This window comes from Sceloporus occidentalis, unplaced genomic scaffold (genome assembly GCF_023333645.1).
Source record: "Sceloporus occidentalis isolate IW3139 unplaced genomic scaffold, rSceOcc1.0.p SCAF_24, whole genome shotgun sequence".
Classification (NCBI taxonomy): Eukaryota; Metazoa; Chordata; class Lepidosauria; order Squamata; family Phrynosomatidae; genus Sceloporus; species Sceloporus occidentalis.
The window spans coordinates 7,882,583-7,900,572 of NW_028317004.1; the positions used below are offsets into that span (position 1 = coordinate 7,882,583).

General features: G+C 39.1%; 1 protein-coding gene across 15 annotated transcripts in view; it reads right to left on the reverse strand.

The window, feature by feature from the left end:
- Nucleotides 1–17,383, reverse strand: part of LOC149300576 (transducin-like enhancer protein 4) — a 61,737-nt gene extending 44,354 nt beyond the window's left edge. For 12 of the 15 annotated variants that reach the window (XM_089485162.1, XM_089485161.1, XM_089485159.1 and 9 more), the window contains exons 1-5: nt 17,339–17,383; nt 14,932–15,029; nt 13,667–13,730; nt 13,422–13,466; nt 361–423 (exon numbers count right to left, since the gene is read on the reverse strand). In XM_089485162.1, the coding sequence (XP_089341288.1) occupies nt 361–423; nt 13,422–13,466; nt 13,667–13,730; nt 14,932–15,029; nt 17,339–17,383 (315 nt within the window). Of the gene's footprint in view, nt 1–360; nt 424–13,421; nt 13,467–13,666; nt 13,731–14,931; nt 15,030–17,338 lie in introns of those variants that run through there. The other 3 variants (XM_089485157.1, XM_089485156.1, XM_089485163.1) reach the window with 2 other exon arrangements.
- Nucleotides 17,384–17,990: the final 607 nt, after the last annotated feature.

A 17,990-nucleotide genomic window follows, 5' to 3' on the forward strand; every position in this document is an offset into this window, starting at 1 on the left:
TTCTCTGCCAATTCTGGCAATTTTTCAATCTACTCTATTAAATGCCATTCTGATAAACACTCATAATTCTGAGCAACAGTGAGCGTGCATGACAGGAAAAACAGCAGCATCACGCTCAGGGCATTATGACATTTTCCACTGTATAAGTGCATTTAAATTATTTTGTTCTGAATTTTAATAAGATGCCATGGTGGAAATGAAAAAAATGAAATATAAGCATTATGAGATCAGGTAGCGAGATAAATAAGGGAAAGGGTGTGTGTGTGTGGGGGGGGGGGGTAGAAGGCTTATTTTCTTTCCTTATGCTTTTATGTGATATATATAGTATCACTTAACTAAGCTTCCTCAAACTTATCTTACCTCTTGGGACAAAAAAGGAATGACTTGAGCGCATATTGCATTCAGCCTCTTGACGATCTCTGCCTATAGAAAAAATAAATAAAAGCGTTTCATTAGAGAAAACATTTGTCCAACAAGAAATAGAAGGAATGTATTAAAATGCGATAGATCGAGTCCTAAAAGCAAGGAATACAAGAGAATGTTAAGTTGTGGCGCAACCACAGATCTGCAGTAAGTGGGTGGCTTGCGTCCAAACCGTTCAGCTCAGCACTATGTTAATAAGGCTAGTTCTCAAAAAGTTTTTGTGTCGATGAAAGCTTAGCCAAAATTTCCATTCACGATTTGCATTTTTTTTGTTTCCAACGTCTTTAGAGCTAGATCTGTAGACCACTGAAACCTTTCAGAAGATGCCAAGTCAGCCTTGAAATCTGACAGCGACTCATTAATGCGTACATCCGCGTGGCATTTGACACCATCTAACGAGTTAACTGCTCAAGTATGTATAGCTTATCTTACACATAGCTAGCAGATTGCACAGACGGAATGATGCACACACAAACAAAATACAACCCAGCACTCACTGAAAGGACGTTGCGATAACAAGCAGAAGATTCGTAGAAGTGATATGGTTAATTGGTGGCTTTCTAAAGGAAAAGGTTCACCATTTTTTTTTTTAGAATGTGTAAAGGTCATGCATGATCCAGTCAAAATGAGCCTATGGTGCTTATTTAGCAAAGCAAGTATTAGAAGGTCATATGTGGCTTCACTCCCTGATTTCATTATACATTATGAAGGAACAACCGTGGTGTGCCTCTCCTACAGAAAGGGTTGAGCCTTCCCAGCATAATGCATAACTGATGAGCAGAGATTTCTTGAACGTCCCATCACTTAGAGCCTCCAGGTTAAAAACGATTAGCTGGATTAAAGCCACAATGTGATAGGTGTTTTGACGGTTGCACCTCAGTGTAAAAAAATGTACATATTTCAAAACTATGCACGCTGAGCCGGTCCGCATGTTGTTAATCAATGTTAATGAGAACTTGGCTGTGCACACCATTTGAGACTGCGGTATCATAATAAGGGTTAAAAACGTCCTGTGCCTTAAAATAATAATGAACTCTCAAACAAGTGTTAATCTGTGTAGTTGAACAATTGCCAAATCTACAAGTCCCATACAAGCTACCTGCAGCTGTACAGCGTCAAAACCCACGTTCACCTGCTAAACTGAGATAATACTTTGACAGCTGCTATGCAATGAGCCTGCGCAGGTGTGCCAGCACAAACACTGTACCTACACATAGAAATATATCCATACTTTGGAGAATTCCCTTCAATTAATAAAACGAGAAAATACAAAGCGTACGCAAAAGATCAATCTTATTTTATTGCTAAATCCTTAAAAAAAGAATGTGTCTTGTGTATTAGGACAATGCAGGAGCTTGCGGAGCTTTGACCCTTGCAGGCCCTGTATAATGTACAGGTAATGCGGGGAGATTTCCTTGATATATGAATTATCAAGTAGCTCTACAGATGGTAGCACAAAACAGTGGGGTCAGAGGCCATGGTCGACACACTATATAAATTACGGGCTCGTGCACACCGCCCTCAGTGTGGAAATGACACTGAATTAAGCGAGATGTGCCCTATGGCCCTGTTAGTGAGGCACAAAGGCAAACATCTATAGCTGGCAAGAGTGAGCCTATACACGTGTATTTAAGTCCTCCATGTACCTAAATTAGAGGCTGCTGGCTACTGGAGAGAGGTTGGGGCTGCTTCTCTGCTAAATCAGCATTTTCTCAATATTAATCTAAGCGCTATCCCCCCCCCCCAACCACCTCCCTGCCCATTTGACAGTCTCTGTTGCCTTGGAAACAAAGCCCCTGGCATGGATCATCAGACCTGCCTTTGTTGTCCCATGAGACCAAGCTTTTGAAAGGCTTTTTCACAGGTCTAGATACTGGGGCTTCGGTTAGGGCCCAGTAACGCTATGGAAACACGTTCCTAATGGTCTATGTTTTGAAACGGAGTCCGAACTAATGGCGCAGAGCCCAAACTCTTTTTCCAGCATAGCCATTAAAGGATGCAGGTTATTGCTGTTGTCACCATTGATATTTGTCATTGTAATGTAATTAGGGCCCTAAAATGATGCATTACAGCCCTTGGCACAACTTCTATTAAAATCCTTTCTTCTGCTCACTGAACTGCGACCTGCTTTCTGATGAATAACAGACAGACAGCTTTAGGGAGCGGGAGAAGATTCATCAGATATACATGTACTTTCCCTTTCATACTAAACCTCAATACAAAATTAGAAACAAACAAAAAAAAAAAATGAATACAAGACGGAAGGAGGGGACACAAATTGTTCTTTGGAATTTTTATTCAACCTCTTGAAATTCTGATTGCGTCCGATAAATCTTGCTTGACAACACATTTGTAGCCTGTAAACCACGGGATTCTAATCTGCTATCCATCAGTCGATGCCAGCCCTCTAACTTCCAATCAAATTAGTAGGTTATGTGGGTCACGCATCCCTGAACACATACATTCATGAAGATCATGTTTATCCCACTACAGATTTCAAAAAGCTATTAGGCTCGCTACACGTTATAATACTATTCAATGCATTAAGAACCTTCCATATCAACAGCTGCTAAATTATTACCGGTAGAAGCAGTTTGGCTTTGTGAAATCGAAAATCTCTCGCAATATAATAAAAAAAAGCAGATGTCACCTATTATTCCCTTCAGCCACAAATGCAAAATAACAAAAATATATAATAAAAAAAAAAAAAGGCTTTTAAACTCATACACCGAAACATCAAAAGGCTGCATTATGCATGTATTCGGCTATCATAACTCCATAGTTAAAATATAATTCATAAAACAAGCAAAAAGGGACTTGTTATTGTCAACCGTTCAATCAATACATCATTCCTGCTTAGAAAATGCACATCACTGCTCAGTGGCAGGTCTGCTAAGGAGGACAAGAGTGGGTGGTGGTGACGTATTAAAGTCAATATAAGAAAATGGCAATGCTGTTACATATACCTCTGAAGCCATCCGGACCTTATCCTTACACCATCGCATTTGACAAAAGGATAATAGCAGCACAGGTCAAATCAATAATGACTGTCTTGATCGCAGATGAAATGTCCGTGTTTGCTAACCACCGACAAGCTGGAAAATACTCTAGCGTACACATGGGTACATTATAGACACAGTCACGGCACTCACTATACTGCAATAATGTCACCCCAAGGAACAAAAACGCACATTTTGCATGTCTATTGTTTGTTGGTTACCGTATAACATTTACTTTGTTACTGGTAAAGACCTTTAGCAAAGGTGTTAAGTTACAGATGCGCTTATTTACGTCAGCGGTAATGTTTTTCCCATATGTCATGATGAATGATCTAACACCAGTCCACGCTGAAGGGCAGATCAGTTGAACTTAAAACTTTCTAATCTGACAGCTTGTTGGAGTGCTTGAGCAAACTGATTAAACCAAGAGTGTTCAAGTGCTTTTGCCTTTGTTTACTTATGAGTCAATCAATGTCCAAGGAAAGAAAAAAAAACATATACCTTTAATCGTGCAAGATTAACATACCATAAAGTCGATAAGCTGAAGTAAACTGTACACGTAAGCCAAGCCGCTTTTGCCAACGCATAGATGAACAGTTATTTACAAGTCATAAAGTTCAGTTAAAAATTAAATAAAATCAACATTTATCACAATGTCATAAAATTACAATATGTTTCACAAGGTCAGCAATTTGCTTAAACAAACAGTCTGATAACCAGGAGGCAAAAGATCAAAATGCCTTGAAATATAATAATGTGATATACAAAAAAAAAATGATTAAAAGGTTATTGATATTTGTGAACGGAACAGTAGCCAAAGTGGAGTACGATTTTTTGTGCATTTGTCAATAAATTAATTTATAATATGCTGTGACCATGCAACATTTTTGAGAACAAAACAATAAATGTACCAGCCAGGATGAAAGCACCAGGAAGGGAATGTAACAAAAATATACTTTAGCTTATATATTGTAAAAGCGTATCTGGAATACTTGAGAAAACAAACATGAATGCACGCACCTACAATAAATAAAGATTAAAAAAAACATAATTAAAAGTATTTGCTCCGTTAAAAACATCAAGTTTGTTACCGGTTGTAGACCTGGGTACAGGCTTTTCAGATTCTTATTTTTCGGCTAAAGATTACCATCTTTATTATCATAGGAATTTCCTTGACATTATGGTTACCATCCTTTAATTAGCTCCAAAGGTTAAGAATGATTAGGAGGGTGATACATTACATTAACAGGTTTGAGAACTTGATTGTTCAAGTGCCAGACATGTTAATGCAAGGTCAAATAATCTGGATGGTTAAATATGGAGAAATATGGCCAATTATCTCATAGCTACTTCAGATTAAAAGGGGAAAATGTAAGAACTAAACATATTTTGGGCATATTTAAATCTGCAATGTCAATGTTTAATTTCCACACAAAGGTGTAGGTCTGACACAGCACATTTTCTTCCTAGCACCATAAGTCCTCTGTGATGAGCGCCCCCTTTAGAAGGATGCATAATGGGGTACAGATATTATGGAGGTTATACTAGATAGGCACAGACCTACATAGTGGAATTAATAATCTGGTTAAAAAGATGGCCTGTGACTTCCCTATCTGGCTATCTATCCATAGTAAAGTGGCATGGAATAATGTTTAGTCCCCCTGGACCTGTCAGCCTAGGCAGGAATACATCACTGCATGTAAAAGGTAGGACATTTATTTATTATATACATGCCCCATTATTTTTTTTCCCCTTTGCCCTGACAGGCATTATTGACCTTGAATCCCTCTTTGGTGTAGAAGATTGAACCCTCTGCCAACCACAGCAATAAATCCCTCTGGATGCCAAAGTCAACCTAGCCGTTCAGAAGACAAATTGGCTTGATTTGTGTGCTGCACCAAGAGATGTGCTGGTCCTGGATGTAGACTGGGATACAATCTGGCCACAATGTCTACCATTATTCTCTCAAAACACAACAGCATGTATGGGATACTGAAACATGCCAGCAAAAACAGAACCAATGCTAGTTATTTAAACAAGTACCTAAGAACTATAGGGTTTGTGCGTTTTGTATAAAAAGTCATTCTGGTGCAAAGTTTTGGAAGGTCTTGTGACTGGTAAATGGGAACCTTCTATTGGTTACTATGGTGGTAAAATTGATTTTCAAACTTTGCACCGGAATCATACTTTACACAAAACCTGCAGTTTATCTTCAACAACCCTTAAGAAGTCAGCTGTACGGAAATCTGCTGGTACAGTAAATGGTACATACAACCCCTGGAGCACCAGAGATGGTGGCCAAAACATTGTGCAACATACCATTCTGGTAATGAAAGTGTTTAAATAAAGCATTATGCTCCATTAATTCCTTCAGTATCAGATTTGCCTGCAGTGTAATGAAGAATCTAATAGAAAAGTACAGGAACACGCAGAGTCTGTCACATTTAGATTTATGCATTCTCCACCTATGCAAGACATCTGAAGGTCCCTCTGGCGATGCAGTAATCACAGCTAGAGAATGGCTTTTATACTTTCTCCCCTCTCACCATGTTGTCGATAACAAGGAACAATAAAAATACTCTCACACTATACATGAAAACTACGAGCGTGCCCACTTCCTCCAAGAAGAAAAAAACCCAACAGATTTTAGCCTTGAAAGATATAAATTCCAGATAAGAACAATAATGTGTACGGTAGCAGATTCCTTATTCATTTACCCCAAAGGGACATAGAATCGCATTAAAGAATGCTATTATGGCAGCTGGCTGCACTGAAATAAATATTCTTAAGATGACATATACCGGTATATATATATATATATATATATATATATATATATTTATATATACACATAAAGGTTTTTTGTACACATAAAAAGGGAAGACGTACGTACTTATATAAACTGATAACTTGTGCCAAAATAGCTTATCCCATAATTAGTGTCTGCAATGGATGGTATGAAGATATTAAGACATGTTGATGATTAATCTTTTGGAAATTTGTATTAAGAAAAGTTGGCCTAACGATAAGAGACTATTACTTAAAGGATGGATAAGGCCAATTAAATAAAACTTGTGATATTCCATATCCTGCACTTGTCATTTATCAAAAGACTTAGATATGGCATATTTCTTTTTAAAAAAAAAAAAGTATTTTTTTATTTTTTATTTTTTTATTTTTTTTTTAACAGGAACAGAAACCAAGCTCTGAAGACACAACATGTTTTGCTTGGTTGCTGAAGACTGCAAAACCACATTTCTGCGCAGTTTAATGGATGTGGCATAAAGCCACTGAGTAATACTTTGGTTTACCAAAATGCAGTAAACAGTAATGTCTGGGTCTCTTAAAAGTGTTCCTGCCATATTTTCTCAAAGCCCGTAAGGACGCAAGAAAAAAAAGCGACTGCAGATACTCTGCAGAAATTCTGGTAAGTCGCTTCTTTTTTAGAAAGCACAATATATGATTTTTGACAATATTATAGCTTATAGCGTGACAATTACAGACAGATTACAGCTATTATGTTTACCTAAGAAAGTTGCCAGCATATCAATGACCGAGCTGTAGAGTTGGTGAACTACTCATTTACAATCTTGTTTCAAGATAATCACTACTTGCTATTTGCACTTGCGCGGCGATCAAACTGCCAGGAAAAAAAAATGGGAGTTCCTTAACCAACCTGCTAATTTTGTGGGTTGATTTTCTTCACGCAAAAAATATAATTTAAATTAATATACGATGACAGACATGTGTCTGTGGTTGTCTTGTCTGATATTTCATACCGTTTGGTATAGGAGTGGTAGTTTATAGTCAACTGATCTTGACTATGTATTGTAAGCGTTCTTGCGTTAACAGCGCAGATAAAGAATTACCACAATTTAAAGGGGAAAAAAACACTTATATGCGAAAAAGAAACACTTGTCTCAAAGGACTCTATACAGAAACAAATGGATCATTATAACATTAAATGATGCTAACAGGATGCATAAATCACCAACTGCAGAGCTAAATACTTACGTAAATGAACAGACCATTTGTGACCAAATGGCTTCAAATAGGATCCTTGTAATCGTAGAAAAACACTACTCGCCCTTAAAAGGGTCACATCGTTTAACATTACAAAATTCTAAATCAAAACTACTTATAGCTTGTGCCGCAGAGTGGCACGGCCAGCATCATGTAATCAATTTCCGGCCTTTAACTTCTCTCTTATCTTCTCCCACCATTATAAAGGCTGCCTAAACCAATCAACAACAATCAGCAACTTACAAAATGGGGAGATACGATGAGACGGAATAAACATGGGAATCATGAGACAAGGAAAACAAGACAACTTCCAAAAGGTAATCCATCCTTCTAATCCATGTATATTTCTTATTTGTTTCAGTAAATAGTTACATACAAGTCGATGGGGCTACTTTAAAGAGCATCTAACCCATACAAGTCATTATCCCCTCATACAGGTGACTCTTAATAAATATACCGTATTTGCTCGATTATAAGACGACCCTGATTATAAGACGAACCCCCAAAATCTAAATATTAATTTAGGAAAAAAACAAAAAGCCTGAATATAAGACTACCCTATAGGAAAAAAAGTTTTACTAGTAAATATTAATTCATGTAAACAATTTTTTGATATTTAATAAAAGCTATGATTGAGAAAAATATATATTTTTTTATTTCCTTTTATTTGCCAACCTGCCCCCCCCTAGTTATGCACATCTGCCCCCAGGGTTGCCACTCTGCCCCCAGAAATGCCTTATACCCCCTATGTATATGTATAGTGGCATATAGGGGGTTAAAAGGCATATAATGGGGCAGAGTGGCATATAGGGGGTTAAAAGGCATTTCTGGAGATATATATATATAACTTCTAACAGCAATCACACTCCTATCAAGCCAAGGCAGCCAGTACATGCTGGAACCTGGGGATGAAAGGAGTGTGAGTACAGCCTCCCTATGCCATGCTACCACCACCACCCCCCTTACACATCCATGCTATCACACACTCATTCACAAACATTTAAATACTCATTCATTCCATGTATCACACATACTTCACACATTAATCACAAAAACCCTCCCCCATCCCCTTACCTGAACTGCAGATCTCTCACTCCAAGACTTCTGCAGAGGCCCGGCTGTGCGAGCAACTTCTCTGGCCCCGCCCCCAGAGGAAGGAGGGGGGAGGCAGAGTTATGTGACACTCTTCTAGCTTCCTGTTCTCCTGCCGCTGGTAGAAGAGAAGCTGCTCGCGACCAAAGCACCGGTAAGCAGCCTGGCCCCAGCGGAGGTCTGATTAGAAGACGACCTCGATTATTAGACGAGGGGTATTTTTCAGAGCATTTGCTCTGAAAAAAACCTCGTCTTATAATCGAGCAAATACGGTATTTTAAATATCATAATCGGTCCATTTTATTTAAAAATCAAAATACACCTTCCCATCCCAAAGCTAAAATGTAGTTGATCTCAATAGTATGGATATGAAAGGCCGACGAAAACACAAATTTAACTAACCTTTTGCATTTTTGACAGCATGACAGATTTCTTTTTAAAAACTGACCACAGCCAACAGCAGCAGTTTTCATTTCTCCAATTTTCCAGGAAATACTGATCTGAACTTTTCAGAACCGCTAACAGAAGTGAAACCCTCACTTCTGTACACTCCCTTCCAACATAGATTATAGAACGTTGCAGGGTGTTAACCAAAGGTAAGTAAGAGAGAGACACATCGGCAAATACAGTAAAACAAATTGGGCTTCCGACGGACCACCCGCTAAGCACCTTCAATTAATCACAACAAGAGAGACAACTGCAGACGTGGATATAGTAAGCCTGCCACTTCTATGACAAAACATTAGTTTTCCCAACAATGTAGTTAGAAGCAAATGGCCTCTTGGTAACTAGTTTCAAAAGGAGCGAACAGCTAATAAAACAGCGAGAAAAAGAATAGCTGAAACAATCCAAACTAATTAGAGACACAGGTGCAGCTCGGAAATATCCCCGTAAGCAGTATACGTCCCTTCATCACAGTCACAAAGCCAAAACATCGGTACGCTGCGGCCAACAGTTTAAAGATTAAATAAGAAGAGCGTTCTTTCCAGCGTGGCAGATACAGAGAACGCGTAACTTCATGGGTGCAGCTGCACAGAAGCTGGCGAAACCAGGCAGGGGTTACCGAGCTGCTTCACACAAAATCCGAACAGAAATTGGCCCTGTTTCCCCATGGTTTCTAAACATGTCTATGTAATTATTAATTAATTAGCATCGCAAGGCATTGGAGAAAATGCTAAGGAGAAGGTGAAAATAAACATGCGATATAGGCGTGTAATTCAGGCAACATATATATAATAAAAGGTCTGGGGTCGAATTTATATAAAGGGATTCATCTAGAAGCCCAATGTATTAATAATTTCCCCCCCAAAAAAAATTAAATGTGTGGGGTACAGTTTTAAAAAAAAATGTGGTGTAAATTACGATTCAGCGCACACAGTGCCTCAACATGGTTTAAATCTTTCATGCTCGGCGAGTCCCAGCTATTCTAAAGAAGAAAAAAAAAAATACAGATCGCAAAAAAAAATAAAAATACCCTGTCTAATTAAAAACAGCTTCTTCCACAGCCACGGCTTTGATTTTGCTTATTTACACATTAACTTCAGCCTCCTTTCGGAAAAATCCAGTCCATTCACTGTAACACGCAGGGCCTTTTATCTGCCCTGGACAGCATTTTCTCCAGCAGATGAAGTAGATGGCGATTGATTTGCTGTCGAGCATGGTAAATTAATAGCAACAAATTGCTGAGGGCCCATCTCGCCGCTCCACCATGCTCCGGCAGTTCTGCTTTATTTGCTCCATGATGGGCAGCAGTCAGACCTCTTCAAGTCAATTTCTTCTTAACAACCTGCAATACTTTTCAATGGTGAAAATAGAGCCATTCCTTGTAAGTCAAAAATCAATATCCTATTGCCCTTAGAAAATGCTAAACAAGCAGTATTGGCAATCCACTTGGTACTAGAGGGTATCAGATATAATGCAAATCCATACCGCTTCCCTCCTTGAAGTTATTACAGTTTGCTAAAAGGATTCTAATGTCATTTATCATCATTTACCATCGACTGCTGCAGCTACGATTATGACATCCTATCAGGCAGCCGAGCCCTTTCATGTCTGCTCAATTAATATTTCAGCAGCACTTCAAAATGGCTGTTGCCCAATTCCAGCAATAAAATTTACATGGCAAGAATGCCAGATTCATTTCAGCCAACGCTGCTTCGATTAACTCCTTCGCTGCACTGAAAGGAACCATTAACCTGCCAACAGACAAAGGTTTTTGGTTTTTTTTACATTTCCAGCAAGTACATATAGCAGGGTAATCATATATCTTGCTTGGGGCCATAATATTGACGGTTTTAGGATTTTCTCCAATTTCGCTTTTGCTAAGGATTAAACTGGAAGCGTTGTGAGTCTACGGCCCTCGAGAGCCAGAGCCGGACGGAGTGGTTGCATTAAGTCCCTGACGCATTAACTGCCTCCTGTACTGACGCAAGTCGCATCCCTGTCATCAGATATCCTCCGATCACAAAGAAAAGAAATCAATTAAAAAATGTCCTATGTTTTTGTATTCTCCTCAACGTCGGTCAGATACCGGGAGTTTTCAGTTGTGTTTAATTCTGCTTTTTCAGCACCAAAAAATTATATATATATATATATATATATATATATATATATTTTTAATAAAAACCATCTTTCCACAGCCCCCACTTCATAGACCTTCCCGTCTCCTTGTAAATAAATAAAAATGTATTTTACATCTAGTCGAACACTATTTACTCATTTACCAAAATTTTAATTAATTATGTTCTCAAACATAATTGTTAAAAATTGGCAACATTACACAGGCTTAATTAAGATTAAATCCAATTTACTAAATGTAGTTTAATTGGTACTAATTGCATTAGCTTTCCTTTCAGAATGACAAATTCCCCATAGGTTTCGCTCTAATAGTCTTCTATCAAAATCAACGCTGGAAGACTGATGATGAACATCAAAACAAAAGGGGAGGGCCGGGGCTGGAAACATCGACCCCACATAGTTAAACGCGCTCTACGTGTTTATCCTTTCATCAATTTGCCAAGTCACAGAGCTCTGCCTCGATCACAGCCTTCATTTTCTCTTCCAATGAAATAATATCCCAGAAAAAAAAAAAAAAAAAAAGTCATATTTAGAACGGGCCAAGAAAAACAAGTCGAGAAAAAAAAAAAAAAGTGAAATAACAAGAATGTTTAACACCGCGGGTGCCAAAGACCAGCGCAATGACCGCAGTGAGAAGGTCGTCACAATAAAGGATACATTTACATTATTATTTTTTTTTTTTTTTATTATTAGAACGGGCCAACAATTTACGCAGCGCTTAATACAATACATTTATTCAAGGGGTACGACGAAACTAGGATTGACAGACTAAGACAAACCGATATATTAGGTAAAGAGGACCCTGCTTGCAAGCTTACACCCCCCCAAACCCCTTAAATTAATTTGGTGCTCCTAAAAGGTCTCTGGATCTCTCTGTTCCTGAACCCCAAGAGGCAGGAGACTAATAAACCTATCCGATCTGGAGCACTCTGTCCAATTACGCCGCAGGGCAACTTCACAGAAATAGAACCTGTTTTCTATTACAAGGGTATCGAGTAAGTACATCTGGATGAGAGCCCGAGAAGAGCCAAGGCCGTCTGTCTAGTGGATGAAAACAAAGACAGATATTACACCCCCCCCCTTACTTTTTCCTCCCCCCCTTCCTGGTCTGGTGAAAGGAGGAGGAAGCAGAGATTAGAAGAAAATATAGTAAGTAGGTGATTTTTGCAAAGGCTGTCTGTAGTTCTTAATGCAATAAACAGCCTGCAGGATTTTGTGTAAGATTGCATTTAGGAAGCCTGTATAAAGATCAATTCTGGAGTAGAAGGGGGATTACGTGGCTTCTTGTCTAAGCTTTAAAAACCAAGAGAATCCGAGAGCAATTGGGAAGCGGGTGGGGGGGGCGGATATGACAGCATAATCACGCTCGTAAAATTCCCTTGTGAAAAACAAATAAACGGAGCCCAATGAAAATGCGGGAATTATTAAAAAGCAATAAAAAAAAAAAAAAAAAAAAAAAAACCGCACACGATTCTTCAGCATGACATTTACCACTAAATCTTAAATCATTAAACTCTTTAAACGCAACTAATTAATTTCCCAGCTGCAAAACGGTGACATACAAAACTCAAAGCCGACACCACAATTACAACAATAATTACTAAGCAGGTCTGATGCGGCGGTTCATCGGGGCCACAAGCAGACGACGAGGTCCGTAAGTGTGGCCGTGTTGTTTACACTACTAATTTGAACAAATAATAAATAAATGAATAAAACGACAGTAATGGAAAAATTATATTCTAATTAAGCATAATCCTCAGTAATCCTCCATTCCAATCATAATTACACATACAACTTCCCCATTTAAGTACAAATGGAGCCCTTAACATAATTGTTTGTGCAATGTTTGGAATTAAAATGTCATTTATCTCTAAAAATTTCTAATTAGCAAAAGACAACGCTTTGCTTTGATTTTTAACTCTTTGCAATTTGAGAAACCATTTATCGTACGACCCTACACGTGGGGAAAAGTACAGACTATTAATGGGTTTTATGAGCACCAAAAAAAAATAAAAAAATATATATATATACATACATATAATGACCATTGGGCAAGCAATGCATACCTGAAAACATATCGTAGTAGAACGATTGAAAAAAAAATAAAAAATAAATAAAGCAATACCACCTACATACTACCTAAGAAGAACCCCACCATATTCAATAGAAGATCAGCCCTTCCATAGTTTACAATTTATATATTCATCGATAGACAGACAGACAGACAGACAGACATATATCTTGGCGCATAAGACGATTTTGCATTAAACTTATTTAAGATGAAGCAAAGCAAATAGCCTGTCATACCTGTTTATGCATCTCAATGTTCAGACCATACGACATCTCGTAGTACTACAAAAAAAACAAAAAACATTATTGCATGTTTTTTTAAAAGAGAGAATGGTATAGAAGAACATATGGAGCACTCCATACTTAAATCTATTACGCTACATTAAACAATTCCACACGTGGCATGCAAAAATAAACAAAAACAAAAAAAAACAGAAAGAACGTCAGAGTAACAATTTGAATTTACGCTACGGTTTTCTTACCATGACATAATGTCGCTGCATCTCTGTCTTTTCACTGGCCAGTTTCTCACATTCCAGCTTTAAGCTAAAAGAATGAAGAAAAGATTATGCATCCCGGTGACTTTTACCACCAGGTACAGAACTCAACCACCAAGAAGAAGCAATTCGGTCTGGTTTGCCTATGATACGGCCGACCCGTCTCCCCCGTAGACATCCTGAACCAGGGGGTGCACTGGGTGCATTTAACTCTATTGGCTCAGTAATAAAATACCGTTCTTTTCCCCTTGCTCACATTCTCAGGTCCGTTAGCACCTTAAATCAGTGCCTTCCACTACATCGGAAAAGCTTAACAATTAACCATTAAAAAAAAAAAAAAGCACAACAACAAGTGTGCTTTTTACTTGGTTAACATATTCCCAAAAATATCATTTTTAATTAACGCTTTTCCAGAAGAATGTCTTTTTCTGGGAAACTGGAAATATCTGCAAGGGGCATTGTGTACATTAGGATAACTATCTAAATATATACAATATGTATATATTGCATAATACACAATACAATGAGACATGCTGTGTGTTTGTGTGTATACCGTCCGCCGGCTTCCGAGACACCTTTATTTATTCCCACAAAACGGAGATTCTCTCAACCAACACACCCCGATTTATTTAATCCTTTCGCTGATGCGATGGCATGTATTGCATGTTGTTCAAATGAAAGGGGATTAAAAACGTAATCCGGCATTATAAACAGAATCGCGACTAAGAGAGGGTTTTGATTGCAGTAACCCTTTTTGTGCCGGAGGTTCCCCGTCTGGTCGTCGGAGGTGCGTAAAGTCGTCGGATTCGGGTTAGCAAAGCCTTCCAGTAACGCATAAGTCAACCGTGTCTTGTTTTGTTCTGCTCAGCGGGATACCGATTGAACCCCTACTCTCGATATGCCAAGTGCTGCTTAATCATGACTTAAACTGTGCACCTCTGATCTTAACAGCAAAGAAGGTAATCCACACAGGTGAGGTCACCGCAAAGTAAACTTCAACGGTGCATTCATGCCATTGTCGTAACAGTTCAGCAGTTTATAAAAGCACATGCTTGTAATTGTAGATAATGGCTATTCTCCGCCACATATTTGGCTTTCTGGAGTGAAGGTGTTTTAACTCGCATTTCCTATAGGAAGAAGCCAAGCCCTTTCAACAGTTAACGCCTTATGTACACATACACACACACACAAAATAGACTGACAACAAGGGCTAAGCAAACACAAGGATCAGCTAAAGTAAACAGCATTACCTGTGGTACTGAGCTTGTAAAAACTGAAACTCCTCCTTAATCCGATCACACGATTCGGATATGGTGAATTTGAAGGGCTGAGCTGGCTGATGCGGAGCCTAAAACAATAAATATTAATTATGAAATGTATCAGTCTAAGCCGCCGCTTTGCCAAAACGGCATGGGTTCGCCCTATCAAAAAAAGAAGATGGTTATAATCCCCGCACAGAGCCAAAGTCCAAGAGGTCTAAAGAGTTTACACACAAACAAAAGCAGTGTTTCCCAATCATACAGTACAATAAACTCATAAAAGGCCATCTGTAACAAACAGGTGCTTTATTTTATTATTTTTTTTAATTTAAAAAAAAAATGTGGGTCGCAAATGGCATAACACAAAAAATACAGTAAAATAGAAATTAAAATATTTTCACAATAAAAAAAAAAAAAAAAAAAAAGGAGCAACGAAAAAAAATTAATGTAAAACTGCGCAGTGTAACCTCTTTTTTGGCTATCATGGCTTCCTTAGATGTGATCCCCCAGCTGTGTGGCTTAAAAAAAAAAAAAAAAAAAAAAAAAGCTAGCCGGCTTTTCCAGAAATAAAATAATTCTTACAGTGGGTACTCATTCCGACATCTAAACTGATGTGGAAAATAACAAAAGGGCTTTAAAAAAAAAAAAAAAAAAGGAATGAAACCAGTGTGCAATGTAAAGTGTACTGAAGAAAAAAAAAAAGGTACTAAGCCGCATAAATTTTTTTTTCCTCCTCCTTGTTTGTTTGTTTGAAAGAAACAGAGCCACAAAGCCGAGATTCATCTGGCACCAGTGCCTAGGGCTGGAGGATATAATGTCCCTATTGAGGATCAGTACTTTTGAGTCAGATGAAGAAGAAGAAAAAAAAAACAAGGCAGAGATGTTCTCGCTTCTCTTATTTCAGCCACTCTGCAGATTAATTTGGCTTTGTCTACGAGAAAATGGCTACAACACAAGCACATATTTTCCTTTAGTAAGGTCATTTGAGAGAAGAGATCAGACGGCGGGGCGGACAATCTCCTATCTGCTGGTAACTCCAGTGTCTACACAATAGTATATTTAAAGGATCAACGTTTTGTTCCAATTACAATTGAGCTAATGGCCGGAAACGCCAGGAGACCAAACTTGTTAGGACATCGCTGCAAAATCTTCGAAATGATTTTGTCCCTTAATTCTTATAATAATGTCTTCTCCGGTAATTCCCAATACAGAGGAGCCAAAAGCTGAGAACTTGGGTTGACTTGTTTGGATAGAGCTTACTGTATATCCTGCTTTTAGAGAACCAAAAAAAGCAAGCGATGGAGATGACATCCCACCTGTCCATTTAGATTAATTTTTTTTCCTTTTAATTGGACTTTCGCTGTAGAATTATGTTTAGGTTTAGAAGAACCTTTTTCTCTCTATCAAGCATCGGAATACTTCTACAATGAGGCCAAAAGGTTCCAACAGACAAATATTTGATGGGGGGGTTTTGTGCTATAATGGGCATATATGTTAAAATGGAAACGAAGCCACGGATAATAAGAGGTCACAGAGTGTTAAGGCACATGACAAAGTGAGAAAAGCCTCATAGTACAGTATGTGAGAGAGGGAAATCACATCATCCAAGATAAGCAAGGCAGTAAGAGGGGTGGGAGGGCAGAGCTGTCCAATATAAGCATTGGAGGGAAGAAAGAGGGGGGGTGAATTTCAATCACCAAATGTTACAGCTCACTCAATGAGGGGGAGTCTTCCCTGCTGAAATAATGGCTCATTCAGCTCCACCATCAACTGTCCCATTTATAACAACCGAGCCTCAGTCATCAATGACCTGGATTCCCCCCTCACTGCCACCACAACAATCTTTTTAATTATTATTATTTATTTTTTTTTACATAAGAAATGTTACATTGTTGCCTAGAAAACAAACAGTTTCCTTCTTATCTCTACTAAAGAGACTAAAGACCCCTAAACAAGGAAGGGGATGGGATTTAAAGGCAACTCCAGATGGGGGACAGGGCAGGAGCTTAGTACGAGGGGAGGGATCAGGAATGCTGGGCGAAGAGAGGGGACAGAGTATCGCACGCTAAGCCATGACAGGATGGAACAAAGGAACACATCGCACCAAATCATGGAGGTCCACCATCACACTACACTGTGAGCTCTGTACACACACACACGAGGGGGGGGGATTAACCCTTTGAAGGACAAGAGGGTTATTCTGCATAGCCCTTCCGGGTTCCAAACGGCTACTTTGTTAATAGCGAGCTCGTGCAACTGCACCCCTTGGCTGCCGGAGGTTCGCTAACGCCTAACGCAGTGAAAGGGTTAAGTGGAAGGGTAAAGAGGAGGAAGGGAGATCACACAGCGCTCGCACACCCTCACCCCTCCCATCAGCACGTATTGTCAGTGTACTCACCGGGTGCCTGGTTTGGGGATACATCTTGCTCAGGTCTCGAATCATCCAAGCCGCTTGTTAGGTACCTCTTCCCAAGAGCACTAAGGTTCATTTACTAATTGCAGAAACCCACGTGAGATGAGAGGGGGGTATTCCCCCGGTGACCAGGGTAAAGGAGGAAAAAGGAGGTGGAGAGAAGCAGGGGGTGGGAAGAGTTTGAGCTTGTGATCCAGCTAATAACGCTGCTGCCCCCGGGGGTCCCTCTGTTAATAGTAATGCTAATGATGCTGCTGCTCAGCCCGAGGGTATCTCCGATCCCGAAACCGCAACCTTCCACATTCCACGGACACGAAGATCGCGTTCAAATGTTACGATCGAACTCTCATTGTCTTCAAGCAGAGATGCTCCGTGACACCCTCCACCTCTAGGCTCCCACTTGTCACCCCTTTTTGAACTGTCAAAAAAAAGAAACCTGAAGAAATTATAACAAATCGAGGAAGGTCTTGATCCCCACGATCACGGTAACATAAAAAGTAAAGCCAATAAAAATATATTCAATCGGGATAGATAATAAAAATACACCTAGGCTTCCGTAGAACAAAACAACAACTTTCTGATGAGTCTGATTAAAGGAACGAGGACCCGCTTAACGACTCGACTCTTCGATCTCTCT